Source organism: Anopheles cruzii, chromosome 2, assembly GCF_943734635.1.
Source record: "Anopheles cruzii chromosome 2, idAnoCruzAS_RS32_06, whole genome shotgun sequence".
Taxonomy (NCBI): Eukaryota; Metazoa; Arthropoda; class Insecta; order Diptera; family Culicidae; genus Anopheles; species Anopheles cruzii.
Genome location: NC_069144.1, coordinates 57,326,881 through 57,352,277, shown reverse-complemented (window position 1 = coordinate 57,352,277; position 25,397 = coordinate 57,326,881). Strand labels below are relative to the sequence as shown.

General features: G+C 52.6%; 2 protein-coding genes across 2 annotated transcripts; both read left to right on the top strand.

Moving 5' to 3' along the window:
• The first annotated feature begins 3,681 nt into the window (after window positions 1–3,681).
• LOC128276829 (sialin) lies at window positions 3,682–7,416 on the top strand. The gene is made up of 5 exons (XM_053015290.1): window positions 3,682–4,109; window positions 5,646–5,820; window positions 5,910–6,029; window positions 6,097–6,643; window positions 6,712–7,416. Exons 1-5 carry the CDS (start codon window positions 4,081–4,083, stop codon window positions 7,323–7,325), a joined length of 1,485 nt encoding a protein of 494 aa, XP_052871250.1. The 5' UTR covers window positions 3,682–4,080; the 3' UTR covers window positions 7,326–7,416.
• A 5,713-nt stretch (window positions 7,417–13,129) lies between these two features.
• On the top strand, window positions 13,130–16,731 carry LOC128277910 (dual specificity protein phosphatase 18-like). The gene is made up of 3 exons (XM_053016514.1): window positions 13,130–13,589; window positions 15,412–15,658; window positions 15,729–16,731. Exons 1-3 carry the CDS (start codon window positions 13,342–13,344, stop codon window positions 16,062–16,064), a joined length of 831 nt encoding a protein of 276 aa, XP_052872474.1. The 5' UTR covers window positions 13,130–13,341; the 3' UTR covers window positions 16,065–16,731.
• The last annotated feature ends 8,666 nt before the right edge of the window (window positions 16,732–25,397 follow it).

Below are 25,397 nucleotides of genomic sequence, written 5' to 3'. Positions count from 1 at the left end.
GCGTCCATCGATAAGCGGACCGTCGGAGTCGGGATGTGCTCTCACCGCATCTGCCAGCACCGTACTGAACCGATCCCACGGGCGCGCTCGCTTGCAAATGGACATTATCGTCGACAAATCGGCTACTTAACCTGCGAACAAACCCTGACATTGAAGTGGTGACACAGCGCAATCAACGTAGCTGTCGGGGAAGAAGCTGCCTCCCGGGCTCCCATTGATGACCAGCCCATTCCGTGGGGGTGGTCCGGCCGAATCGCGAGGCTCACAATCTTGTCAGTAGCACCGATTTGAGGTTTGAATTTTGCAAACCAAGGTTCCTTTTGAATAGACTGATAACTGGCCGGAATGTCGTGAAGTTGAGACGTAAGTGGGTAACAATCGATTAGATTGCCGTTGATTGTCGCAATTTGATAATCGATTTTCTAATGGCCGTTACGTCACCGGGGAAAACGTACGACTCTACGCGCTTGGAACGGACGCACGGCCAGGGAAAACCGGAATTGAAAATTGATTCATTATCTCCGAGAGAGACGTTGACGTATCGCGGGGCGTACAATTGAAATATGCCAAATGTCAACCGAGAGAAGATGACTAGTGGAACTTCGTCTATTCCATAGTAGTCATGGAGATTCCGTTAGCTGTCTACTTTAAGCGAATTTCAGGTGAAGCAGCAATCTTATTCAAATGCGGCAAGAACTCATAACGAAGGGAAGTAAATAAGCGGCAATAATTGTAGCATTACTTCAACATACCAATTAAATCAGCCGTGCAGCAAACTATGATTACACTCGGCCAGACTTATTTGCCCAGACTTGCTAGTTCACAAACAAAACGACTATAACGGGGCGGCACCAAACGTTTTCTGGGCGCTAGCCGAATTGAACTATCGAAGAAGGAAAGGAACACACCAAACGTAGCGTAAGGTGTTGGGCGTGAGAAATGTTTCGGTAAACAGGCGGCAGCGCAAACAGAATAACTTCGTAACGACAGTCGTACTGCTGGGTAACATGCCCGTGAACCGGAAAACGCCATCGCCGTCCATTACAACTGACAGCATAAACTTGGGGTGACGTTTTCCAAACTCCGCTCCAGGCTGCAGTTCATTATCCCGATGCTCCTTGTACGGGCATTGATTAGTTAATCTGAGCTGCGTCGAAACGGACGAACCCTTACGCACGACAACCTTCGCCGGTGAAGGAGCGTCCGACAGTTGATTGGATACATTAAGCGTCGGCAACATTAGGAACTAATCCACTGCGCCACACCGCCCCGGTAATAGGACGCAAGTGCGCTTACCTTTCAACCATGCGGGTCCTGCGCAGCGAGTGATGAATCTGTCATCATCACGTGCAACATGCTGAGACCACAGCGCGCAGTGACGGGAGCATAAAAAAGGGACACTTACCCCCGAGACGAACTGCACAACATCGCCGCAGCATGTGCAGCAGCACGTGGTTAGGCGCGGAAACAGGTTCGCGTCGTCGTCGATCGCGCTTGCGCATGTTTGTTTTTCTACTTACGTTTTGTGGCCACTTCACAGCGAACCGCCTCCGGCCGGAGTCTAGGAAGGAAAGTAAAAGTGTCCGTCGTCGACAGGACGCGAACGAGAGCCCCACGCGCTGAGTGATAACGCTGAGTGGTGAAAAGCTGAACTTGAAGTGGCCGGAGCCGGAGTTGTCCGGGGAAAAGTATTGCAATCGCTGAGCTTGACGCTTGGCGCAATAGTTTCATTGAGACCATTCTATGCTCACTATCTGCGATGATGCTATCGGGGGTCCCTGATCTTGCCCATTCGATGCCTGCAACTGCCAATTACCGTAATCAGCTCCGTCGCATAAACCAGTTTGGTGGAAACCCGTTTTCCTTTATCTAATCACGGCACGGCGGAGGTCACAATCTGTGCACAAACTGTGCATTTCCCGCCCATTCAACACTTATCACCACCGGGGGATCGTACGAGCCACATGATGGTGTAAAGAATGCTTCCATTTTGTCACCCACAGCCAGCCAGCCAGCCAGCCAGCCGTTGGGAGAACGCGGACACGAGACACTTCCCTCCCAGGGGGCTGGCCTTCCCGCAGATAAGTGACGACTTTTACGACAATCAACCTGCGACGAATTCCGGCGAAGCTATCAACAGACTGTCAATTCGCAACCGCACGGCCTGATGATGGACATGGCCAACAATGGGATCGTAAAGATAAGTGAGCGAGAGGATGCCCTTAATGCCCACTACCGGTCGATAGCGGTTAGCGTCGTCGACGTACGTGTTACGGGCGTGCGTTGTTGTGGCGGCGTTTGTTTTGTTAACTTTAACTCGTCTTCGCTCCACGAGAACCGTGCACAGGTAATTTACGATGTAAACAAGAATATGGCGGACAATATGGCGGCGGCTAGAGGTCACTGTCGGCTGTTAGGTAATGATGGGGGCTTTCCTTCGCGACGCCAACACTATCTGAGCTTTACCGGGAATTGCTCGCCGATCTCGGCCACTGCGGTCTGCATCTGTCAATTGTTTCGAGCGAGATGATTTCCGGTCCCGATCAGCTGATTTCGAATTGACGTGCGCTTCATGGTTTCGGGAGGTTGGTCTTATGTAAAGTGCTGCAACATGCGTCAGCGAACGTCCGGACAGAATCGTAAGATGCTTTTCTGGTCGACATCTATCCGAGAAGGTGTCTGGCGTGGTTCTTGAAACGAATTACGGATTCCTGCATAAATTATGTCGCTCATTGAGCAGTTTGTGAACAGGATTTTGTTGTTATTCGATGCTTCAAATAATGTGTGAATCCCACAAACAATAAATAAATTTTTGAAGTTTAGTTACTGTTCCTTTTACTCGAGTTCGTAGCTACCTATTCGGCCGTAGCCGAACAGAGGGCGCTGCTACGAGTCTTTTTTTTGCCACAGTATTTTTTACAACGGAAAAAATCAAGTATCGTGCAGTGATTGAATTTTTCTTAAGGTTTAAAAGCAAAGGAAGTTTATAAACGAATGTTGAAAGTGTATAAGGACTCGTCGTCTTCAATCAGTATCATAGTATCAGTATCACTTCAATCAGTAACATATTAAAAGGGGGTTTCTGAACATAAACGTGGTTGTATAAGTGATGAAGACGAATCACGTTAAAGACGCCCAAAAACAGACACAACGCCTGAAATCGTAGAAAAAATACAAGATATCGTATTCAAAAATCGTCGAATGACTGAAAGAGATTTAGTACAAGGCTGAATAATAAATTGTACTGAATAATAAAGTGCATTTCAAACCATAAAATTGTGTTTCTCTTATCGAGGCTACGAACTTATTGCCTAGTATATCTCTCATATCTGTCCGTCCATCACACATCTATTGTGGGTTCTTGATGCTTTGGACCCGCTGGTCCAACACTTGCGACCGTCAGTGTAGCCACCCCCTAGATCCATCATCTTCGGCTCATCTTCGCCAATCTTGGCCCGCCTCGCCGAGACAATCACCTTCGATGGGGGGCCCCGATACATCTTACCGTACCCTCTGGATGGAGAACTCGATAAGGGGCGGGAAGGGGGCTCGCAGGGGCCAACATTTGACGATAATGACACCTACAATGCGCAGCGCCAGTGGGCCCATGTAACTTGCCGACCGGCGGCCGGCGGCTTCGAGCTAGGCGAACCACCCGTCAGTCCGTCAGTCGCAGGAAGGTGGTCAACTGGAACGGGCGCGTCGATTGTTGCTGCTGTTGCTGCTGCTGCGTTTGAGTGTTGAGGTGCCGGGGTGCCGTACCGTCCGCCGGGTCGGCCAAATAGAGAAACTTTCGCAAACGCTGCCCGTTCGCTGCACGAAACCAGTTCCTTCGGCGGCTCGCTTGGCGTTGCATTTGGCGTCCGACTCGCGGTCGGTCTATTGTGTGTGTCTGCCGCTGTGCGCTGTGGTCCTGTGAGTGGTCACAATCTGTGACGTCAAAGCAGTCTCTTCCGCAAATATCGAAGGACCCGTCCGTTGGGAAGGAGCCGTCAGATAAGCATCTGCAGAGCTGAAACAGCGTCACGTGTTGCTTTACAAGCGCCGTGGCTTATCAACCACTTTCATTCGGGCGCCGCAATGGAAGCTAAGCCGGACAATAAAGTGAGGTAAGTCCCGTTGGACGGTGCAGCGTTGCTGGGGATTTTCTCTCGAGAGGGGCAATAGAATGGCCTGCTGGAAGCCTGGAGCTGGTGAGCTTGACAACTGAAAGTGAAAGGAATTTCGCGGGCCCGGCCGCGGTCGGCATAAATAATGGGCTTGGCAACACGGCCCGGCACTTCCGCATCGAGGGATCGGGCATCGCGGGGAGCGTGTGTATCAAGGTCAGTGTAAGGCGTATCGTTAAGGCCAGTCGGCGTGCTTCCATCGGAATTGTTGGCCAGTTACGCACATTCGTTCCCCGCACGCCCTCGTGTGGCCTTTCGTGTACCGTGAGTCGGTCAAGTTTATGCAACGGCGAGAGGTTTACCTTGCGCTGGGAAGATGCACAGCTGCCATCCTGCTCGTTGTGAGCCACGTGATCGCGAGCCTTAAAGGAGGCGGAATTTAATGGACCTTGCCGGGACCTGGAAGACGTCGGAACGATTTAAATTGAATCAGCCACGAGGCGCCATTCGATGGGCACAAAGCTACATTGTAGCACGGATTAATTGGATTTGATTTCCAGTTTATTGCCGTCATATTTATTTCGACCCCACACAGATGACAGTAGCCCGGAGGCGGCACATTTCGCGATGAATGGGTGCGCTCTGTGCAGCATACACGTCGGCAGTCTGGATTGGCGGTCTTTGCGAATCGCAATCGGCAATCCCGGTCCCGGGGCTTAGCTTTGGGAGCCAGATGGGTGGCCCCCCCGGTATATCAGTAGCGCCATCCGCGACCGATACGGGCGCATGTTGCGATAAGCGAATGGCGAGTTAATATTTATTGCCTTCAATCCATTAACTTGGGCCAGATTAGATGACAAACGATGTCAATTGGCCGCGGGTGCGGGTTTTAATTAAACGATCGAATCCGCCGAGTGTGTTTGAAGTGCCCGTGGATTATCCGAATACCCCGGTATTGCCGTCGGTTTCTGGAGTATCAACTAGACGGACGGACAGCAGCAGCAGCAACAGGTCGGTTCAATCACAGCAATTGTTGTCGCTCGCGACATGTGTCCGCCCGATACGATACTTCGTAACGATGATGCACCTTCATGCTGGGTAATGAGTTGCAAATAGAGAATGCAGAACTGTTGGTGATTACGTCGGTAGCGAGGGTGGTGTGCGTCACGCACACTCGGCATAATGTTGATGACATCGGGACGCCATCGGTTTTTTTATTGAAATAGGAACTTCTGTTACGGAAGCAGGCGGTTTGCGTGCCCTCCATCAGAACCGACAGCGTTATGGAAACAAGTTTATCATTCTACAATTTACGAGCTTATGTTTATTTATGTTTCGTAAGAGGATGGCCCTGGAAAATGGTGACCTTCTCAGAGGCAATTTATGCATTGGCGTACAGAGCATGTCGTTTAGTAGCGCAAACCACCAGCGAGTGACAAACAAAGTGCTTGGTAAAAGTTTTCCCTTCGAGCGTCCACGCAATATCGGGACCCATTTTCCGACTCATCCTTTTTCTATTTTTCTCTCCGCCGGCAGCGATGGAATCGACGCGCCATTGTGGATGTTTTGGAAGCGACGCCGGTACGTGGTGGTGTTTATGGCGTTCTTCGGGTTCTTCAATGTCTACTCGCTGCGCGTAAACCTGAGCGTGGCCATCGTGGCGATGACGGAAAATCGGACCGTTCACTACGACGACGGCACCGTAGGATACGTAAGTTTTCCAAGCTTCCGGCCCACACGGTGCCCTGGTAATAACGACGACGACGACTTTGTTTGTTTCTTCGCATTGCCCGGCACCAGGAGCAATACTTTGATTGGAGTTCCAGCCTGCAAGGCTATGTGCTGAGCTCGTTCTTCTACGGCTACATCTGTACCCCGTTCCTGGGTGGCTTCATTTCGAACCGTTTCGGAGGCAATTACGTAAGTGGTGACAGAAGCCGATAGTCGCCGCCGGTGGTCATTAGCAACTTTGTCTGGCGCTCAACAGGTTTTCGGTGTCGGAATCGGAATGACGGCCGTCCTGACCCTGCTGACGCCGGTGGCAGCGAAAGCCGGCGTGGCCGTACTGTTCGTCGTCCGCATCATCGAGGGTATCTTTGAGGGTGTGACCTTTCCGTGCATCCACGCCGTCTGGTCCCGCTGGGCACCCCCGAACGAGCGCTCCCGGATGGCGTCGATCGCGTTCGCCGGCAACTACGCCGGCACGGTCGTGGCCATGCCGCTGAGCGGTGTCCTGGCGAACGGCTGGGGCTGGGAGAGCGTGTTCTACGTGTTCGGTGCGATCGGGTGCGTGTGGTTCGTGGCGTGGATGTTCATCGTAAAGTCGTCGCCCGAGACGGACAAGTGGATTACGCCGCGCGAGAAGGAGTTCATCCTGGAGTCACTGGGACGCACCGAGGGCGAACAGGAGAAGGTGCGCCACCCTTGGAGAGGCATCCTCACGTCGGTGGCCGTCTGGGCGCTGGTTGTGTCGCACTTCTCGGAGAACTGGGGCTTCTACACGCTCCTTACGCAGCTGCCAACGTTTTTGAAAGGTACACCGACGGGTTGAGTTGGTGAGAATTGGTTTCGTTAACTAATGCGTTATCATTGGCCGTTGCAGAGGCGATGCACTTTGAGCTGGAGAAGACTGGCTTCATTTCGGCGGTGCCGTACCTCGTGATGGGAATCCTGCTGTTCGTGTCCGGCATTCTGGCCGACTGGTGCCAGGAGAAGCGATACCTGACCACGACGCAAGTCCGGCGGTACTTCAACTGCGGCGCTTTCCTCGCCCAGACTGTCTTCATGATTATCGGGGCGTTTATCCTCGAGCCGGGACCGACCATCACCTGCATTACGATCGCCGTCGGGTTCGGGGCGTTCGCTTGGTCCGGATTCGCCGTCAACCATCTCGATCTGTCGCCCAAGAGCGCTGGGGTGCTGATGGGTATCTCGAACACATTCGCCACCATCCCTGGCATCGTGAGCCCCATCATTACAGGGTACATTACGTCGAACAAGAGTGATGATGAGTGGAAGACTGTGTTCTACATCGCCGCCGGCATCTATCTGGTCGGCTGTGTGGTCTACTGGTTCTTCGCTTCCGGCGAGCTGCAACCGTGGTCGATTGAGGCCCAGGAACGGCTCGCGCTGGAGCAGCAGACGACGGAGAAGCAAGCGCCACCGATCGAGAAGCTGGCGTACTCGAACAAAGTGAACGTGGAGGATGAAATGTAAGGCACGATCCGTGCCGAGGGTTGAAAGAGGGTCTTTAAGACCGTTAGATGTTGTGATTGGATTTGCTAACTGTTAGGTAAGGAAATAAAAGATGTTTTAAAAATGTTTCATACGTCCGCGAAAGAAAACCGTTTATTAACTGAGATATTTTGTGATTTCTTCGGGCATTGCACACAACATGGAGAAAACGTCACTAGAGGTTGTATGAAAATGGTCCGTAACGTGCTGTGCGGGTTGCATACACACAGGCGCCATGGGTAAAGGCAATGGTTTGAGTTTGCTCAAATTCAACAACTGTTGAATAGATTGTAACTAGCGTAACTAAAACTGTATAATTTTATTTATTATACGTTATTTTGATAATTCGCTGATGAAAAATAAAACTGTATGACATCTCTAGAAGAGGATGCCGCTCGTCTTTGTTCGGCAGCTGCTGTAGCATTGTCAACGAACCAGCAAACGCAACGCACAGGAAGCTCATTCAACACTGTTAATTGCGCCGAAAATTCCCATCGCCCATCCGACCTACACTAATCGAAGAAGGAGAAAGTGGCAACAATCTGGCCGCCCAGCCGACAATGACAACACCTCGGACGCACGCACGCACGGACGAGTGTAAACACAAACAATGGCTCACCGTTGGCTGTGCGGGTGCCACCGTCCACCCGGCCATCGCACCTCGCCCTATGACGACAAACAGCCGCGCCGGCTCACCGTAAACATCTGTTTCCCGTGCTCAGTGCTACACGCCACAAACATTCCATCGGTCAGAAGACGGTGAATTTGGCGCACGTCATGTCCGCCGACAATGATCGCGGTGTGTGCGTGCGTGGTGGTCAGTTTTATGTGATCAACGGCGGCTCAGACTACACAGACAGACACTAAGGGAGAAAGGCTGAGTCACCGGACGCGAATGTCGATCGACCCACGGGCCGGAATGGCGATGACGGCACAACACCGACAGCCGAACGAGGGGCACGGATCCGGTGCCTAATATAGTTATCTGCTCGTCGATTGTCGACGGACATCCGCCCGTCGGGTAAAATCGAACTAGCAAATGAATGGAAACCGCTTACGTAGCCACTGACCAGAATAGCACAGTCCGGGTTGGCCCTAATTCACGCGAGGTGCTTTAAACTGATACGCGTAAAGGAGTAAACAGCAGCGTTCTATTATTTTTCAAAACACACGGAAGCGTTACGCTTCTTGGGAAATGTTGCCGCGCCACATGAATGTTGCTCTCATTCTCACGGGAGACGAGGGAGACAAAATGACAAAAACGCCATCGAGGACCCCGTGATCAAAACATCGGACGGGCCGGTGAAAGTATTTAGCTGACCGTTTCGCGGGAACGATGTCAAGGTTGAATGAAAGTGCGCAAAAACATGGCTTGCTAAGCCCCACCTTTGAGCCGACGAAAAACCGACGGAAATTTATTGGCGCTTAATTCTTAAGAAGTCGTTGGCTGGCGTACCGCATAAATAAACAAGACGAGGGACTGGGACGCACGCTTCCTTGTTATGTTTCATAAATGTCTTCTCGTTAGCGCTGTGTGCGTGTGGCCTTTCTGTTTCAATAACGGGGTTAATTGGGTGCCAGAAACATGTATGTCGACTGTCTGTTTTGTCCACCGTCCAACTACGACCACGTTCAAGTGGAGCATAACTACCGTGGAGCAATCCATCACACAACGGCGAAACGATCCATCACGTTCCGAAAACGTAACGAAATTCCATCAAAGTGACACAACCGCGGGCGAAACGGCTAACGTCGGTCAAGTTCCAAGGCCAGGCCTTGGAGGCCTTCCGTCGCGCTTTTATTACCGAATAATCATAAAATAATTTCATAACCGCGCGTCCGCTGATGGGCGGTTTTATGTTGCGCGAAAAGGAAGCAGCGCTCGCTCTGCCATCGCCGCCGCGGGCACTTCCGAATGGTGTCCTAAGCGTTGCCACACATCGCACAAAATGTGTTACGCCACACGTCGTCGCCCGGCCCGGGAAGGTGCGCGCGCGAGAAAATGGACGGCGAAACGTCGCCCACGGCCACACCGAATAACATCATCCATCTTTCACGTTAGCTAGATTAATTGACACTCCAGTGTCCGGGGCCGGCGCCTGTCGGCAAGTTCCGTGTCGGCCGCCGGCAGGAGTTGTATTTTGATGGTGGCCAGGTTTTGTTTTTCCTCCCGCAAAACGTCAGCCGAAGGTGCCAACATTCCACCGGGACAGTAATTTATAAGTAAGCAAGCGCCACCACGCAGCACCCTTGAGTGGGTGGCTTGGCCGCGGAAGTGCAAAGGAGGTGCTTCGCTTCGCTAATTTATCGGTCTCACATGATGCGAACCGGGTTTTTGGAGGGCGCCGTTCGAATCAACCAGAAAGTGGAGACAATTTCGTTGCCGTTTCGCCGTTTGAACCCGTGCAGACCATGGCCACACTCTGGGGCGAGTGCGATTTGTGATGCGGTTTTTGAAAACACAAAATTTCATTCATAAAACCCTGCATCGGCGGTGCAAATGGAGACGCCTGGTGACTCACGTCCGGGTGGACTTTTGACAGACGGCGTCGCGCAACGGGACGTGATGCGGCAGAGTGCTGTTCCTGTCGCTACGATCGGCGATGATCTCCATGTGCCGCGCCGTGACCGCATTCCACAGCGCCGCACCGCGGGCACCTCCATCGTCAGCCACCAGGCACCTCCATCGGAGTTGGGGTTGAGCCTGTCCGCGGACCGAACGGCGCAATAGGCGTCCGCGTCCATCGCGCCGACTCGTCCAATATTTATGATCATCTTACCCACGTCTCGCAACATTCCTGGGCAGGACGGGCGAGCTAATAAAAATATTTTCAAAAAGGTGAACGTCTCTACTATCGCGATTCCAAGGGCCAAAATGCCAACCGTCCCGGGCGTCCCGGGATGGCGTGCTGCAGATTTCCTCGTTGGGGTGACGTTGGTTATGCAGCGATCGTGGCAACCTCCGTAGGAAGCTATGCTGGCGCGCGCGCGCCGCCGCGTATTACAATCTATTTCTGGTCCTCGTGTGCCCTGCATTAACATTCCATCGCGTGGTGAGCATAAAACGCGGAAAAATGCGTCTTTATTGAGTGTGATTGAGAGACCGTAGAGCGATCTTCGCCAAATGAGTAGCTCATTCGCTTTCTCACTTACCGAACGCGTGCCGCTTGGCTTGTCTGTAGGCAACAATCTTGACATTACGATCATGTCACACGCCGACCCCTCGTATTATTAGAAGCCGTTTGGCAGTTGGAAAGATTCGGCCACTTCTCAACTGTCACTCAGCGAGCGGTGGCCCGGCCCGGGAGGGTTGGTTCAATCGGCTTTGTTACGGTCACATTACGGGACCGGTCCATTATGTAAAACACCCGATAAGAAACCATTCATTTGTGACAGTCACTAAATTTAGCTAAAAAAGATTATTTTGAACCCGCGAACCAACTGGCGAACGGGGCCGCGTAACGCGCCTCATTGGCCGAAGAGCCGGTTCACACGGCGGGGGAGAGAGTGTTATTTTCGTCCGGCCGGATGTCACTTTTTTGCGCGAGACGATCTTTTTTTAAACAAACAACCCGGTACGCGTACGCGAAATAATAGAGGCGAAACTAGGAATGTGGGGGGAAAACACGACAACACAACAACGATCAAACCGCATCACAGCCGATTTCGATCTGGTTAAGGATCAAGGTTAGCCAATAAATAAAAAGAAGTACCGATGGGCATTCGAGAGTGAGAGAGGGAGAGCGAGGCAATGGGACAAGAATTATAAAAAGACGCCGGACGAGACATCGAGCATTGACGCGCAGCATGGCGATCATGTTCGTCGGCCGTCGGGTTTCTTAGAATTGTGGGTTGCGGATTAAAATATGAATCGAAAAAGATGTTGTTTGGTTGTGCGCCACGAACCACGTGGTGACACAACACGAAACATTGGCGTCGCAATACGTTTCCCAGGAATTGTTTACTTCGATATATCCGATCGGATGCACCGTCACTAAGTGATTGGCACGGCTGGCCAATGCTGCAGGTTAGTTTAAAAACCCAAACAACCCATTTTCGTGCTCGATCCTGCTGACGTCTGCCATACCGACGCGTTCATTGACTCGCCCGCGAAGCGTCTGCGGTTGTTGTTATCTGTTGGGCAAAATAAACCAAAAGAAATCTGCATCGCAATCTGCCACAACATCCCTCGGCGCGGTGTTTATGAACAGCAGCGACAGCAACCAGCAACAGCTGCGGCAGCAGCCGCGGAATTCGACGCCCGCCACGAATGCGTTTGGCGAATTGCATTCCACCCGAGGCCGGACAGTTCGTCACTCGAAGCCTCGCCCCGTTATAGATTTACGGTTGTGGCCGTTCGAAATAAAACAATCTCCGAACTCGAATTTCGCATTCTTTTCGATCAAATTACGCGCCCGACGGTGGTCACGGTGGTTGTAAAAACGCAGCCGCGGACATTCAGGGTCCGCCATTGGCCATTTTGTGTTGGGTAATTAAAAGCGGCCAGAAAGGACACAAAGAATGGGGCCGTGCGTGACTGGATGGGAGCGTGAAATGAAAAATCCTGACAGGTCGACAGCAATGATCGCTTTTCGCTTTCACATACCGCGCTGGGTCATGGCTCACTTTCGTTGCCTTTCAATGTAGAAACTACGAGTCCTGCATGTTGGCTGTTTGAGCGCCAAGAACGTGCCTCAACAAACGCTCATAAGCGTCGTCGGTTTTGTTGCGATTACCAGAAAACAGACGATGCCCGTTCGGAGTGTTTATTCACGCTCCGGAGATGCACGCTGTTTTCATCACCAGGGTTTGCTTGCCATTCGCTTCGCTCGGGAAAGTGCAACCACCACCAAGTGTGCATTTTTAACCTCAATCACGCTGACTCATGCCGTCGCAAGCTGCCCGATCTGGCGTCCCAGTTTGCGCACCCGCACAAACATCAGGGACGCCCAGCGCGGCGCATTCCGATCCGCATCGGTCCTCGGCCCTTCGCCGGTCGTTCGTTGGTTAAAAATAGTGAACCTCGCGAAATGTGGCCAACCACCGTCGGCACGGAGGGAAAACTAGTCACCCGTCGTCGTCGTCGGCGTCGTTGTCGTCGTCGGCGTGCCTTTAGAAGTGTGGTTTGTTTAGTAACGAAGGGGAAGAAAAATGGCGCAGGTTGCCTGGTTCCGCCTCGGTGGAACGATTCGTAGAATGGCGTGAAAAGCGTGAAGCAATTTAAAGAATGCTCCTCACACTTTCCGCGGCGGCTATTTAATTGCACCGACGGCGTGGCCACCAAGCCGGTGGTTTGTTATTTTGATTGATTTCGTCCCCGGTTCCGTTACTTTTAAATGGTTTAAAATTTGGGTACAATAAATCGGCTTGTGGTTCGTGTTTTCCCAACGGCCACCGTATCCTTTTCGATGACTGTTGCTTTGCAAAACACACGGAGCGAGAGAAAGAGAGAGAGCGCGAGAAAAGAGAGAGAAGACACAAGACGCGCTCTGCTGCATTCCATCGGTCACTGACAACAATCTGTGGGCGAGAGCGAGACCACACTTGTCACGCGGAAAAACGCCAGCCGAGCACTCCTTCCTTTCATTGCCCCGTTTCGCTCGATCCTGCGCCGCAAGGCAGCGGTGTCTCTTTCTAGGGAAGAATGTTCCTCGAACCCACGCACTCGCCCGGCGGCCCCCTGCGGGCCCCAGCTGTTTGGCGTGGTGAAAACTCGCGAATGGCGCGCCACCGAGCACTGCGGCATCGTGCGGCCCGAGAGACGGCTCAGTGCTTGCTTACCTTTGCATCGGGAACGGTGTGTTTGATCTGCGCCTACTACTGACGAGGAGTGAAGGATACGTGAAGTGACTGAACCTACGGTTGAAACGTTTTCGTTTTTCGGTGAAGTGCGCGAACAAGCGAAGCGAGAGACTCTGATTATTCTTTGACAACTGGGACCGGACGTGTGAGATTGTTTATTTACGCAATAAATCCTGCAACCAATTCGGGAAACGCGATGAAGGAAACGAACGGCGTGAGCGGTGTTAACCACGCAGACGAGCTGCAAATGGCGCTGCTGAACGGTCAGCATCCGCAGCCGGCCATCGAAGGCGTTACCAAGGCGATGCTGCTCGGCGGCGAGTCCTCGCCCGGTGACCCGCAGCCACCCGGCAAGGCGGATGGCAACCAAATCCAGGCTCTGCTGGAGCGTCACGAGGGGGCACCGCAGGGTGTGCCGAGCGGCGTGGGCCGCTCGATGCGATCGTAAGTTCGGTTATTTATTTATTAGAGTATCCGTATTCCGTTCCGTTTGCCGTTCAAAATTTGGTGTCTGTGTCGAGCGGATGCGGTGCCTCATTGCGCATGCCACAAACCGTGAGTCACTGGGTGGCCAAGACCGTGACGGTCAACCGAGGCCAGCCGGGGCCATTGTCCTTGCTGATGCCACCGACGGGGTGCTCTCGGTGTTGGCGGCGGGCCGACCGAATTCTTGACCTTCGCACCGCACCGCGCGGCGCTTGACGGACGCATAAATCATCACGCGATGATGATGTGTCTACGCCGAAGATGAAGTTTTGTGGTCGGTGTCACAAAATATGTTGCCCCCCTCCTCGGCTGCGGGATGTTGTGGGAGAGCGACAAGAATGATGGGCCCGTGGGGTGTTGCCACGTTACGCGGCGTTACGACGGGAGCGTTACGAAGCGCCAGTGCAGCGCGGAAAAGGTTTACGATGTCGATCCCTGCCTTTTTCCGCTTTGTTTCGCAACGGCGTCACCGTGCAGGAAACGTCCTGGTGGCGTCTCGGCGTGCGAAATGCTTCGCCCGAAAGAAAGAGCAGCGCGAGCGTCGGGAGCTCGGGTTGATAGGGCCAACGGAGAGTCGGCAAGCAAACCGTTCAAGGTAAAAGTCAAATTGTCGGCGGGTGGTAAAAATAAATTCGCTGCGCTACGCATTCCGATTTTCGCGTGAGGGAGCCCACCCCCGGAGGCGGGGGGGCACTGGTGCAGCACATGGCGCAGCCCCCGACGAGGAACAGCGAGCAGTGATTTTATGTAACCAGCGTTCATGGCGCAACGGCTTAGAGCACCAATTGAAAGCATTTAATTTTGATGGTAGAATTTATAAATTTAGGATATGTTCATGTAAATTATCAATCAATTTGATTGTTGCAACTCTTGTTCTGCTATTGGAAGTTGAAGTGCCCGTGTCGGTCCCGTCACACGTCCATCATCCACGGTGACAAATCTTTGATTTATTGAGCCACGTTTGGCAACTGCAAAAAGGTGTGCACTTGCGACCGAATTTTGATGGCCTGTCCGACACCGTCCGACGTTTGATGTCGATCGAGCTGCAAAACAGCTGACCAACAACGAACTCGGCTGCTGACTCAGATGGTCTCAGTGCGTTGTTGTTTTGCGCCGTCCCAAGGCGTGTTGGCAGCTGGTCTTGCAGTACCTCTGCGCGCCGCCTACATTATTGCACCGATCGCCGATGAGCCGGGCAGTGAGCCAAACGCCCGCCCGGTGCCAAGAGCGATCGCTTGGCCACGGTTGCCATCACGAGTCATGTGAGCGATTTTTCACGCCCGATTCACGACCCCGGGGGGCGGTGTTCGCGTGCGCTGACGGGTCGCACGCTTTGCACCGTCTTCGGGCAGCGGTCCGTTTGTTACTCATCGACCTAAAAATTCCATTCCTCGACGCTAAACGAGCATCACCACCGCCGCCTGCGCGCCATCACTCGCGGAGATGTGATTTATTTTTAAGTCCATAAACAAAGAGTAAACAACTTGCTTGGTGTGCGTGTGTCGGTGTGTCGGTGTGTATGGGTGGCAGAGTCTCACAGCAAGGGCCCAGATAGAGTGAAAGAGACGTAGAGAGAACAGAGGATCGTCCGTTGATCGTCGTCCAGATGGCCTGAAGGCCTGTTGATGTTGGTCAGGGGAAGACACACAATTCGGGGCATAATCGGGTCATTTCGGGGGTTTTAATTGCCTCAAGTGACCCCCAGCCGGAGGATGATTTACGACCCCACCGGATCTCCTCTCTCAATATTTACCGACCATCGTTTTCCTTTCACCCTCAGCTTTTCACCGATTAGCGGAGTTTCGAAGCTGCTGAAGAACCTGTATCTGTGCGGTGGAAGTGCCGCTTCGGTCGCCATGATGAAGCAGCTGGGTGTAACGTTCGTGATCAACGTAACGATGCCCACCGAACTGACCGATACGCCGCTGCCAGCGGCCGACACCCGCTACCTTCGGCTTCCGGTGAAGGATAACCGCGAGGCGAACCTGGAGCGCTACTTCCACGAGGTGGCCGACATGATCGAAGAGGTAAACGGTGATCTGAACGCACGATCGAAGGAACGATCCTAAACCGCAAACTCTCCCTTTTGTTCCACAGGAATCGAACGCGAATGGCGTTACGTTGGTGCACTGCGTGGCCGGCATTAGCCGGTCGGCCACACTCTGCCTGGCATACCTGATGAAGCACCACCGGATGTCGCTGAAGGACGCGTACAACCACATCAAAGCCAAGCGACCGCAGATTCGACCGAACGTGTCGTTCGCCAAGCAGCTGATGGAGTTCGAGCAGCAGCTCGTCCCTGAAGGCAACCAGTCCGTCGCTCTGGTGTATTGCCACGCACTAGGCGAGGAGTTGCCCGACATCTACGAGCCCGAGTTCCGCACGATGGAGCTGCTGTACCAGAAGTTTCGGCGAAACATTGCCCGGCGCTAGGAGCCCCCCCATAGGGGTCCGAAATCAAGTCGCGCTCCGCGACGATTCCACTTATTCCCGATCGTAAGGTGATCGCATTGGTTTTACAATAACGCGCGGCGGGGAGGCCCCTTTACCAGTGGGACCTGCTCGTCCGGCGCAACTCTACTGATTTATGATAGTATTCTCTAATCCTACTTACCCCTAAGACGGTATGCTACTCCAAATTACTCACTCGCGGGTTGCGGCCCACCAGTTTAGCCAGTTAAGCGCAACGCAACAAGAGACAGGAGGACAGGCAGGAGTGTGTGTGAGTGTGTGTTGGTGTGGAGTAACACGAATCTAACAGACAGTTTTTAGTGGGAAGGGGATCACGGCACCCCCTTCGATCGCACGGTAGTTTTGCACCAGCGAGTGTAGCACCAGGGAAGCGTCCAAAGGCCAAAGAAACAGTCCCACTGATCCGGACCCAGTGTAAACATTGCTGTGATTGGAAGGTTTAAATGATAAGGAGGGACTTTTCCCACCCCTGCACCCCGACAGGGAAGGACACTTTCTGGAGCTGGTGGAGAGCTGGCGACGAAGGACGAAGGAGCTTTAGGTTTAAGTCTTACCGTAGCATAAGCTTAGCGCGGATACCCGCAGGACGATTTGTCACAAAACCAAAGTATAAATATAATATTCAACATTCAACACTAACGGATCGCGTGGACTCTTTCGGTGGCTTGTTTTACGTGCTCTGAGTGTATCCTTTTCGACTTATTTGGTTGTTTAAAAAGTAATTCCCTCACGTTGTAGCGTTTCGTGGAAGCGTTTTCAGTTGCGTTTTGGGATGCGTTTCACTGTTCAGTATTTGCGTGCAGGTTTTGTGTTGTCCGCAATGCGTTGCATGCAATCGTAAACAATGTTGCACGCAATTTATTTAAAAAATACGCTCGGGGGAAATTTGAACTGATTTGAATTTGGTTAAAAAGAAGAAACCATTCGTCGTTATAATTGGTGGCATTTTGTGGCCATGACCAGTGTGGGATTTTACATTCTAATGCTAATAGAAATGAGTCCGAAGAAAGGATTTCCAAACGAACAAACGATGTCCGGGAGAGTTTAAAATTAAAATGAAGCATTAAAAGTGAGATTAAACGCCAACGTCTTCTTGTTGCTTCTCATTAAGATCACCGATAGCATAGTCACACTTACGGTCTCGAACGCACAAAGCAAAAGGAACGTGAACAGAACGTGGCGTAAGAAACGGAAAAGCTCCCCCCGAACCGGCGGCCAAACAACCTCAGCAGCCATCTCAGTACAACAGAGACAGAGCACAGTTCAGACGTGGCTGGCCGAAAGCTCGCCGGGGCAGGTTCAGCGGGCGCGATGCTTTATGTTCGACGCACGCGGCTCAGTCAATCACCTTTTCACCTACTTTTGACGACTCGGGGGCCACGAAGACGCGAGCGAGGTGCGGAGGAGAGTGCGGGCGCTGGCCAGTGTTGGTATCTCTCATAATAAATGTGATCCGGACTGCGGCTGACCAGTCTGGGTCCCTCCGCCCGCGAAGACATTAACGTAGAGAACGGGATTTTGAAAATGAAAATGTTCAACAACAGTCGCGGCCCAACAGCCCGACCCGGCCCGGTAGATGGTTCTTTTTGGGTTGGACACGTTTGCGTTGTTTTCGATAAGCGCCTGGCAAGACGTTAGCTGCGACGTCAGCCGTGAGCGGCCTGTTCTGCGAAAGACGCGAAGGCTTATCGGGTAAAAAACGTGCGGTGATTCACGCGTGATTCACGTTGCGTGTCCAATATTTTACATTGTACGACTCCCTCTCGTTTGAGTTAGTTGCGATTGAGTAGGGACTTTGTTTGGGGCTTACTTTAACAAACCTTTTGGGCATTTTTGGTGGAGGCTTTTGAGGCATTGAACGTCCTAAACGCTCAGGTGTTACATTTGTGTCCAAAAGGGCTCATAAAAATATAGATAGATTCATTCAGTTTGTGAGTTAAATATAAATAGCAACGTTAAAACTTATATATAAATCACCATCAACAAGTTTCGGGGGCTTTCATCAGTCTTTAGACTTGTTGCCATTAAGCCATTAGTCGATGAGTACTGTGATTTAAATTTTGATTTGCTGATGACCAACGTAACGCTTATTCGTCACCCGAACCAGAACCGGACCAAGGAGCTTAGCCACCTTCGGAATGTATTAACAAATGTTACTATGAATGACACAGTATTGAACAATCTTCAGAGGACACCCGTTTCTCATCGAGGTCATCAAACGTCTAATATTCCGCCATTAGTTTGGCCAGTATTGGAAAGTAACTTCAAACATATCCCCACCGAGCCGAACGACCTTTAGCGCTTAACCTCTGGACCTGCGCCGGTGGCCTTTCCTCCGTCAAAATCGTCCGAACCGAAGAATCCGAAGCCCTGCATATGGATGAGCTTCAGTTTGGGGGGCTGCAGCATCGCCTCCGGGTGGCGCTCTTGATGAGATGTGCTCCCGGGATGCAAAACGAATTCACTTAGCCGATCATCGAACCCTCCCTGGATCGAGGATCACTGAAGGTGTTTGGTCCTTTTCAAATCCGGACTTCCCCGAGAAGGCGATCATGAAAGATCGATCGATCGATTTCTTATCACCCGAAAGGCACCCGTGTGTGTGTGTGCGCTAGGTGGTGTTGGTGGCCACCTTGTCTGCTCGCGAAAGTTGTCGGTGCCGTTGAACCCACCCCAGAGTGCGCTCTCTCTCTCTTCCTCTCTGGGGCCCCGACTCGCACTGGGGCGAGATGTTGAGTTCAAGTTCGTACATTGACACCATTTTTTCGGGCGAGATCGGTGACGGTCGGTCGGTCGGTTGAGGTTGAGGCTGGCCGCTGTTTGGTTGGGTGGTGGAAATTTATGCAACATATTATGCTGGCCGCTGTCCCGTAGTGAATGATGATCGGTCAATGGCTTTTGCTGCTGCCAGGCGACAGTTTCAGTTGACGAGGACCGTAAATCTATTCTCCCAGGGGGCCGATTGAATGAAGCAAACAAAGCGTAACAATATACATAATTCATTGAAAGTAGTTGTGTTTAGATTTACGATTGCGCGACACACACGCCGCGATTGTGTGTTTGTCCAAAGAAACAGCTTAAAGCCTTTATATCCAGTTCTTAGCAACCTGTAAGGGCTGAAGTTCAATTCTCTAGAATGGTGTCGCTCAGGCAGGCTTTAATCAAACGCTTGATTGATCCTTGCCCTTGGCCAGGCAAACGGCTCAGGTTCAACGCGTAATGGAAGTTGACGTGTCGACTATTACGTGTCCCGTGTCCAATTATCCAACACACGACGGCATACGGACGGGGATTTGGTCGATCCTGTATTGCGCCTGTGTATGCGCCGTCTCTATTACGGCACCGCAAGACCCGGTCCTATCGCATCGGGCTGTCAAAGATGGCCGATGGCCAACCGGATCGAAACCGGTCTTTTGCAAAATCTTCTGCCGTCACCGGTCCGAATCCTAGACCACTGCGCCGGAGAAAGGCACTCCGGTTGCCTAGGCAGCAGCCAACGAAGAAAAGGATAGTGGCCCTAGTGATGTGTGCGAGAAAAGGAAAACAATAGGGAAATGGAACTCCTAACGCGCCCCCTCGGGGAAGCTGGCTACAAAGTCAAAGCGAAACGAACGTCTACTAGTGCCCGGCCTGCCTATTCCGTTCATTGGGTCAACTGTGAGCGCGAGGTGAATGAACCCAGGCTGCCTTGCACGGGCTGCTGGTTGTCCCCCCCCAGCCCGGGGGGCCTCCAGCATCTCTGAAGATCGTGTGCCCGCAATGTCAGGGAGAGAGAAGATGCCGATGCCAGTAGCCGAAGTCGTTGCTCAACTCGCGTCTATCTCCATCGGCACAGTGCGGGCCCGTTTTCGGTAACACGTGGCACACTCACTCATTTTTGGAAAACAAAAGGACATCTCATAATGTTTTTTCCGAATGAAAAATAATGTTTAATCTTTCATCTGCATAAGGATAGGTTCTAGTTGTTGGTGCTGGAAACAATAGAAGCTTACTGTAGCTGCTGGGAGCGAAGGCATCGAATGTTTCCGCGCTGCTCATCGATAGACACGTTGGATAAGACTTATCTGGTGTGAGTGTGCGGGCCAAGATCAGCCGTGAACGCGAAAAGCTCTCTCCCTGTCTGTCTTTCTCTCTTTATCTCTCTCTCCATGTTGGTTTAAATCACCTCAGCCGAAGGTGTTTGCAAAGGCACGAACGAGACGGACGGCCGATGGTGGGGCCGCAAAAAGTGCCAGGAAGTGCTTCAGACACGACGCAGAGCTTACGCAGTCGCGCGACGCCACAGAGCAACGCAGTGGTAGTGGTGCGGCAATGAAAATAGAGCGCCCGGACCCGCTGGTCAATGAACTTCAGTGCGGTCAGTCGGCGATGACGTTGCGATCGGCGTTCACAGCTGATGGGCTCTCGCGAGCTCCACGGGAGTTGACCCACTTCCGGCCCCGGGAGTTTCACCCGGGCCCGGAGTGTGACTTTTAGAACCATTAACTCTCCGGCGAATGACTCGCGATCGGCTGCAAAGAACCCGAGGATCGTTCCCGACCAACGGTTCCCGCCTGGGCAGATCCAGTCCGATGCGCCGAAGGATCCAAGTGCGCCACCCCCCAGGGGAACCAGTTCCAAGGCGGGGGCTATTTCGGGTTTTACGTCACTTTGGCACGGCGCGCACATTATCTAACGCGAGCTCGAGCAAAGGGAGATCGTGATCTGCCCGCGGAAATGGACTGTTGACCCGGTGCCAGGGCAGTCGAAAAGGACACGATTCTGAGGCGTGTAGCACAGCGCAGTGGACGGTCCCGAGAACTGGGACAAAGTCGTTTCGGTCTCGGAGTGGGATTTATGTGCGGCACCGATGGACGGATCCCGACCGACGGGTGTCATAAAACTCGGACAGCATAAGAAGCATCATCACGCAACAGCACATTCCGCGGACTATGCAGTGCCGCAGCAGGCTGGGCAATAAAATCGATACCGAACTATTTAGAGTTCGAAACGGTTTACCTACATCCCCATTATCATAATGAGGTTGAACTGGTCGGTTGAGGCTTCATTCAGTGGCAGCTTTCAGCTCTACTCAGATGCTCATTAACATGCGTTCATCGATCTCATTTCTGCTTCGAAGTGAAATGTTTTATCATGTGCAACTAATAGAATTGTCCTTTATTTCTATTACCATCATAAGAAATTTATGTGAAATATAAGGAATTACTACTTTCTCCCATGTTGCAGGTAATGACAGTAGCTGTCAGACACATATTTAAAAACAAAATGCGACATTCAGTGAATCGTCTATTGTAAAACCGCATGAGTTAATTGAAAGCCCTAATTCAAAAAATGAACCCAGCGGCATTAATAATTTTTGCACGTCCGAAGTGGTATAGTTTCATTCAATATCTGAAAACATTTCCTTCAAACATTTCCTTCCCAAAACTGACACCTTTATCGAGCTTGACGAGTACCACCGAAATGGAACATAACATAAGCAAACCCAACATAATCACGGCACATTTAGTTGCCCCTGTTTTGCGTTCACCTACATTTGGTTCACGCGCGTCACTAGTGCTCACGTAGCGCACGGACATCATGCCGACGTGGACACACAAGGTCACAGCCGGGTGCAGCTGCTGCATAAACATTGCATTCCTCGAGATGAACTTGTCACCAGACGCGCGATCACACGCGCACTTATGCGCAAATGAGCGCGTCTTCCGCAACTATCAGTCTGTCTGTGGGTTTTGTTGTGTCTGTACGATCGACCCCACCGTGTCGGCCGTGCACTTGCACTTCTCGCGCGGGGCGTGCATCGAGGATTATAGATAGTGCGCCCGGTGGATTAGCTCGTGGTGGCCGGTTGGTTGGGCACAAACATGAACTTGTAGTTACTGATAATGGGTGTTGGTGCTAGAGACGCGATCGGTAACGAGTTGTTAGAAGCGTTCGTGTTCTATTGCGCGGTGTTAATAAACTCGCCAGTACCCAGCACAAGCGAACAGGGGGGGCGGTGTAGAGCTGTTCGGACCCAGCACAGAACGTTTCATGGTTCAAGGTACTTAGGATGCAATAGCGTAGAACGAACCAGCCGTAGGAGCATCGGGAGCTACGTTTTATTTCCGTAGCCGCAGTCACTGCGCACGAGTTAGCAAAGTTGCTGTTAACACGTCATTACAATTATGGGCTGAACACGCGGCCAGGGGGTTTAAGGCGCACGCGGCCCCGGTCGTTGATCTCGGAGTAGTCGCGGCGTAAGGCGGCCTGCCGGAAGGGCAAGAATCTGGTTTTACAAATATCTAAGTAAATTATAACATAGAACAGAGTACCAGGTCTAAAACTTGAAAACAAGATTCGACTAAAACTGAAAATGTCGACTTTTGCGCCTGAAAATATCGTTTTGCGGAGATCATTGCTTTACTGCTACCTGCTGAAGAAATCTGCTACAGAATCGCATCAAATACTTGTCGAGGCTTACCAGTGATCATGCTTTTGGAAGATCGCAGTGCTATAAGCGGGTAAAAAAATAAGACAAGACACATAAGCATAGACAAGTGAAACAAGGATTTGCTATAGAATCGCAAGCGTGAAGCTTCCTAAACCCAATCTAAATGGTTCCATAAATACTTCACAACTTCAACAGTACCTCATCCCTAGACGGGCTCCCAAAACAATCTCCCATTTCGCCGTGTGCTGTGCTGAGGCGCCAACATTAACCGTCCTATCCATCCACCGGATTGCCAGTGCCACTAATTACTTCGGTGGTTCCTTCTGCGTGCCATTTACTACCTTCCTCAGTCACCGCCGTGTCGGACCAAGAAAACCCCTTTAATGCGAGTGACCTTAATAGCGCCACTAACGCGCATTTATCAATGATGATCCACGACGACACGGCAGCGTGCATCGCGAGTCTTGCAATTCCGGAAGCGTTTCGTGTTTGCCACCGCGCAGTTATGTGCCACATGTCGGCGGCCCATAGGTTACGGCGAAAGGCGAAGCAGAAGGCTTCCCAGAGCCCAGAATCGCGGGACGGGTATGATCGGCCCTCCGGCTCGGCTCGGTGCTCCGTTATGCTACCGTCCAGGGGCACAAGGGGCTGCCCTTCTCACGACTCGACTGGGCCCGGGCACCGGCATTCTAACACCCGAGGAGGAGCTCCCGAACCCCTCGCAAAACACTTTTCCCTCGGCCCGATCGTTGCATTCGTTGCGCTGCGCGGTGAGTGTTACGAAACAACGGAAAAGTATGTTAATGACCTTCTCGCGACACGCGCGCGCAGTCGCGGTCGGTGGCTTTATCTAATTCCGGGTCCCTCTCTCTCTCTCTCTCTCGCTGGCCAAGAAGCCACGCCAAGATCGGAATGGGGCGGAAGAAACGCCAAACCCCAAAGACAGCTCGGGGGGCTTAGAACAGTTAGTGGTGCCCCCCCAGAGAGAGAGGGAGCCCGAGCGAGTCCAAAGAACCCGGTGTGTCCCCAGAGCTGGTGGGTGGGATGTTTAGTGCCGCCTCCGCCCTGCAGGGAGTCTCTTCGCCCAATTCGAATCCAATTTCCTAACCACGGGCCACACGGGCCGCCTCACGATTTTTCAGGCTTTCTTCCCGGTTTCCAAGCTTCCCGTTTTTCGTTTTTGTGTTGGTCTTCCAAGTTGCCGATTCTAGTCCCGCGGGGAGACTAGAAATGGTTGGTCATTGCCGCTGGCCAGCAAACAGGTTCTCGGAGCCCTTTCGCTACGGTTATGGGCGGGCGGGAATGGGATCCACAAACTACCGTTAGGCAGCTCGCCCCCGATGGGGACAGTTCTACGTCTATCTGGGGTGACTGTAGGAGTTTGGGCAGCTGGGGACCAAACGACCCGAATCTGTTCCTGGTTCAACCAATCTGACGGACACCGATGGAAGCAATTTAAATGGGTAGCAAAACAGTTGGTCAGAATATAAAGAGGTCGTGATCGAGCCACGCATGTGCCGTTCGAAACCGAAAGCTCGCACCCTAGCGGGGGGCGCGTTAAGTGGAAGCATAAACATCGCGCCATCAAAAGCCACGTCAACTCCGTGTGTTTTGGCCGCCATGTTTGTTTGTACCGAAAAACAGTTCGTTCGGGCTTCGAATCCGGCGGAAACCCGAAACTGGACAAAGTCGCCGCTCGCAGTTCGATTTCCCCGTCACGGTCCGTGCGGCGCTGGCCAATCACGAGCCTGACCACGGTATTACCGATTAATCGTAACCGATTTTGGTCGTGATTTCCGAAAAAGGTGAACCTAGAACGCCTTGATTGCCCTTTTTCACCCGGGAGGGCTCTCCCAGGGCACTAGGTTCTATCGGACCCGTCACTTCCCGGAAGGTGGTCGCTATGTGGCGGCAGCATCTCAACCGACCACCGGGAGGGGCGATGGGGGGTTGATTTGATCCGTAAGTCAACGACCTGTGCTGGCAGAAAGTCGGCTCAGAACCTCTCGGTGGTGCTCGTACGCGGTGCGACGCGGCCATAGGATGGAAAGCTGGTTTCTCCCTCTCTCTCTCGCTCTCCCTCTCTCTGTGTGCTGGCCGGTAAAGTGGTAAAACCCGCTCCGGTCCGGGCCAACTGGGCCAAGAGGCGGCCACGTCCCGGCCGGAGCCGGCCGCGGATCTTCATCCGATCTTCCCCAGCACGGCACGGGCCCGGTTTTTGTATCTGTTACAAAATTCACTGTTACATTACAGTTACTTTTTCGATTCCTTTCGCCCCGTGCTTCGCGCCACACCGTCGTTCGCGGGAGCTTTCTTTCGTCTTCGATGTGCTCCTTCGCTCTCTCTCGCGCGCGCCCTGTCTTGAAGATGATCATGAAGCATTCGCCCCTCGGGCGGTTTTCGCGGCCCACAGTGATAGTGTTTTCGATCGGCCTCGGTTGTGGGGGTATTTTGTGGTGGTTGTCGTCGCAGTCGCGGTCGCGATCGCGGCCCCCGGGGTGGAGTAGCTCCTGCGCGCGGGCATGTGGCGTAACTCGTGCGGGGCCCGCACATCGCGCGAAAGGTGAACGGGAGAAACGCACACACACACACACCGAGACACAGATACCGAGACACAGTCGTCGCGCAGAAACTGGAACAATGAACTTCGGTGCCCGCTGCTTCGGTGGCACTGCGGTACGTCGCCACGGCAGCAGCACGCCTCTGACATTGAGTGCCCACCGCGTCTTCCGCCTGCAATGAGGCGGGGTGTCGGTTGGGTGGTAGAGCAGGCCATGCCACGCTAATGGTCCGACGGAAGGGGTCCGCCTGAAGCGCCCTGCAGTGAGGGCCCCAGAAGTAGGTAACGGCGACCAGATCGA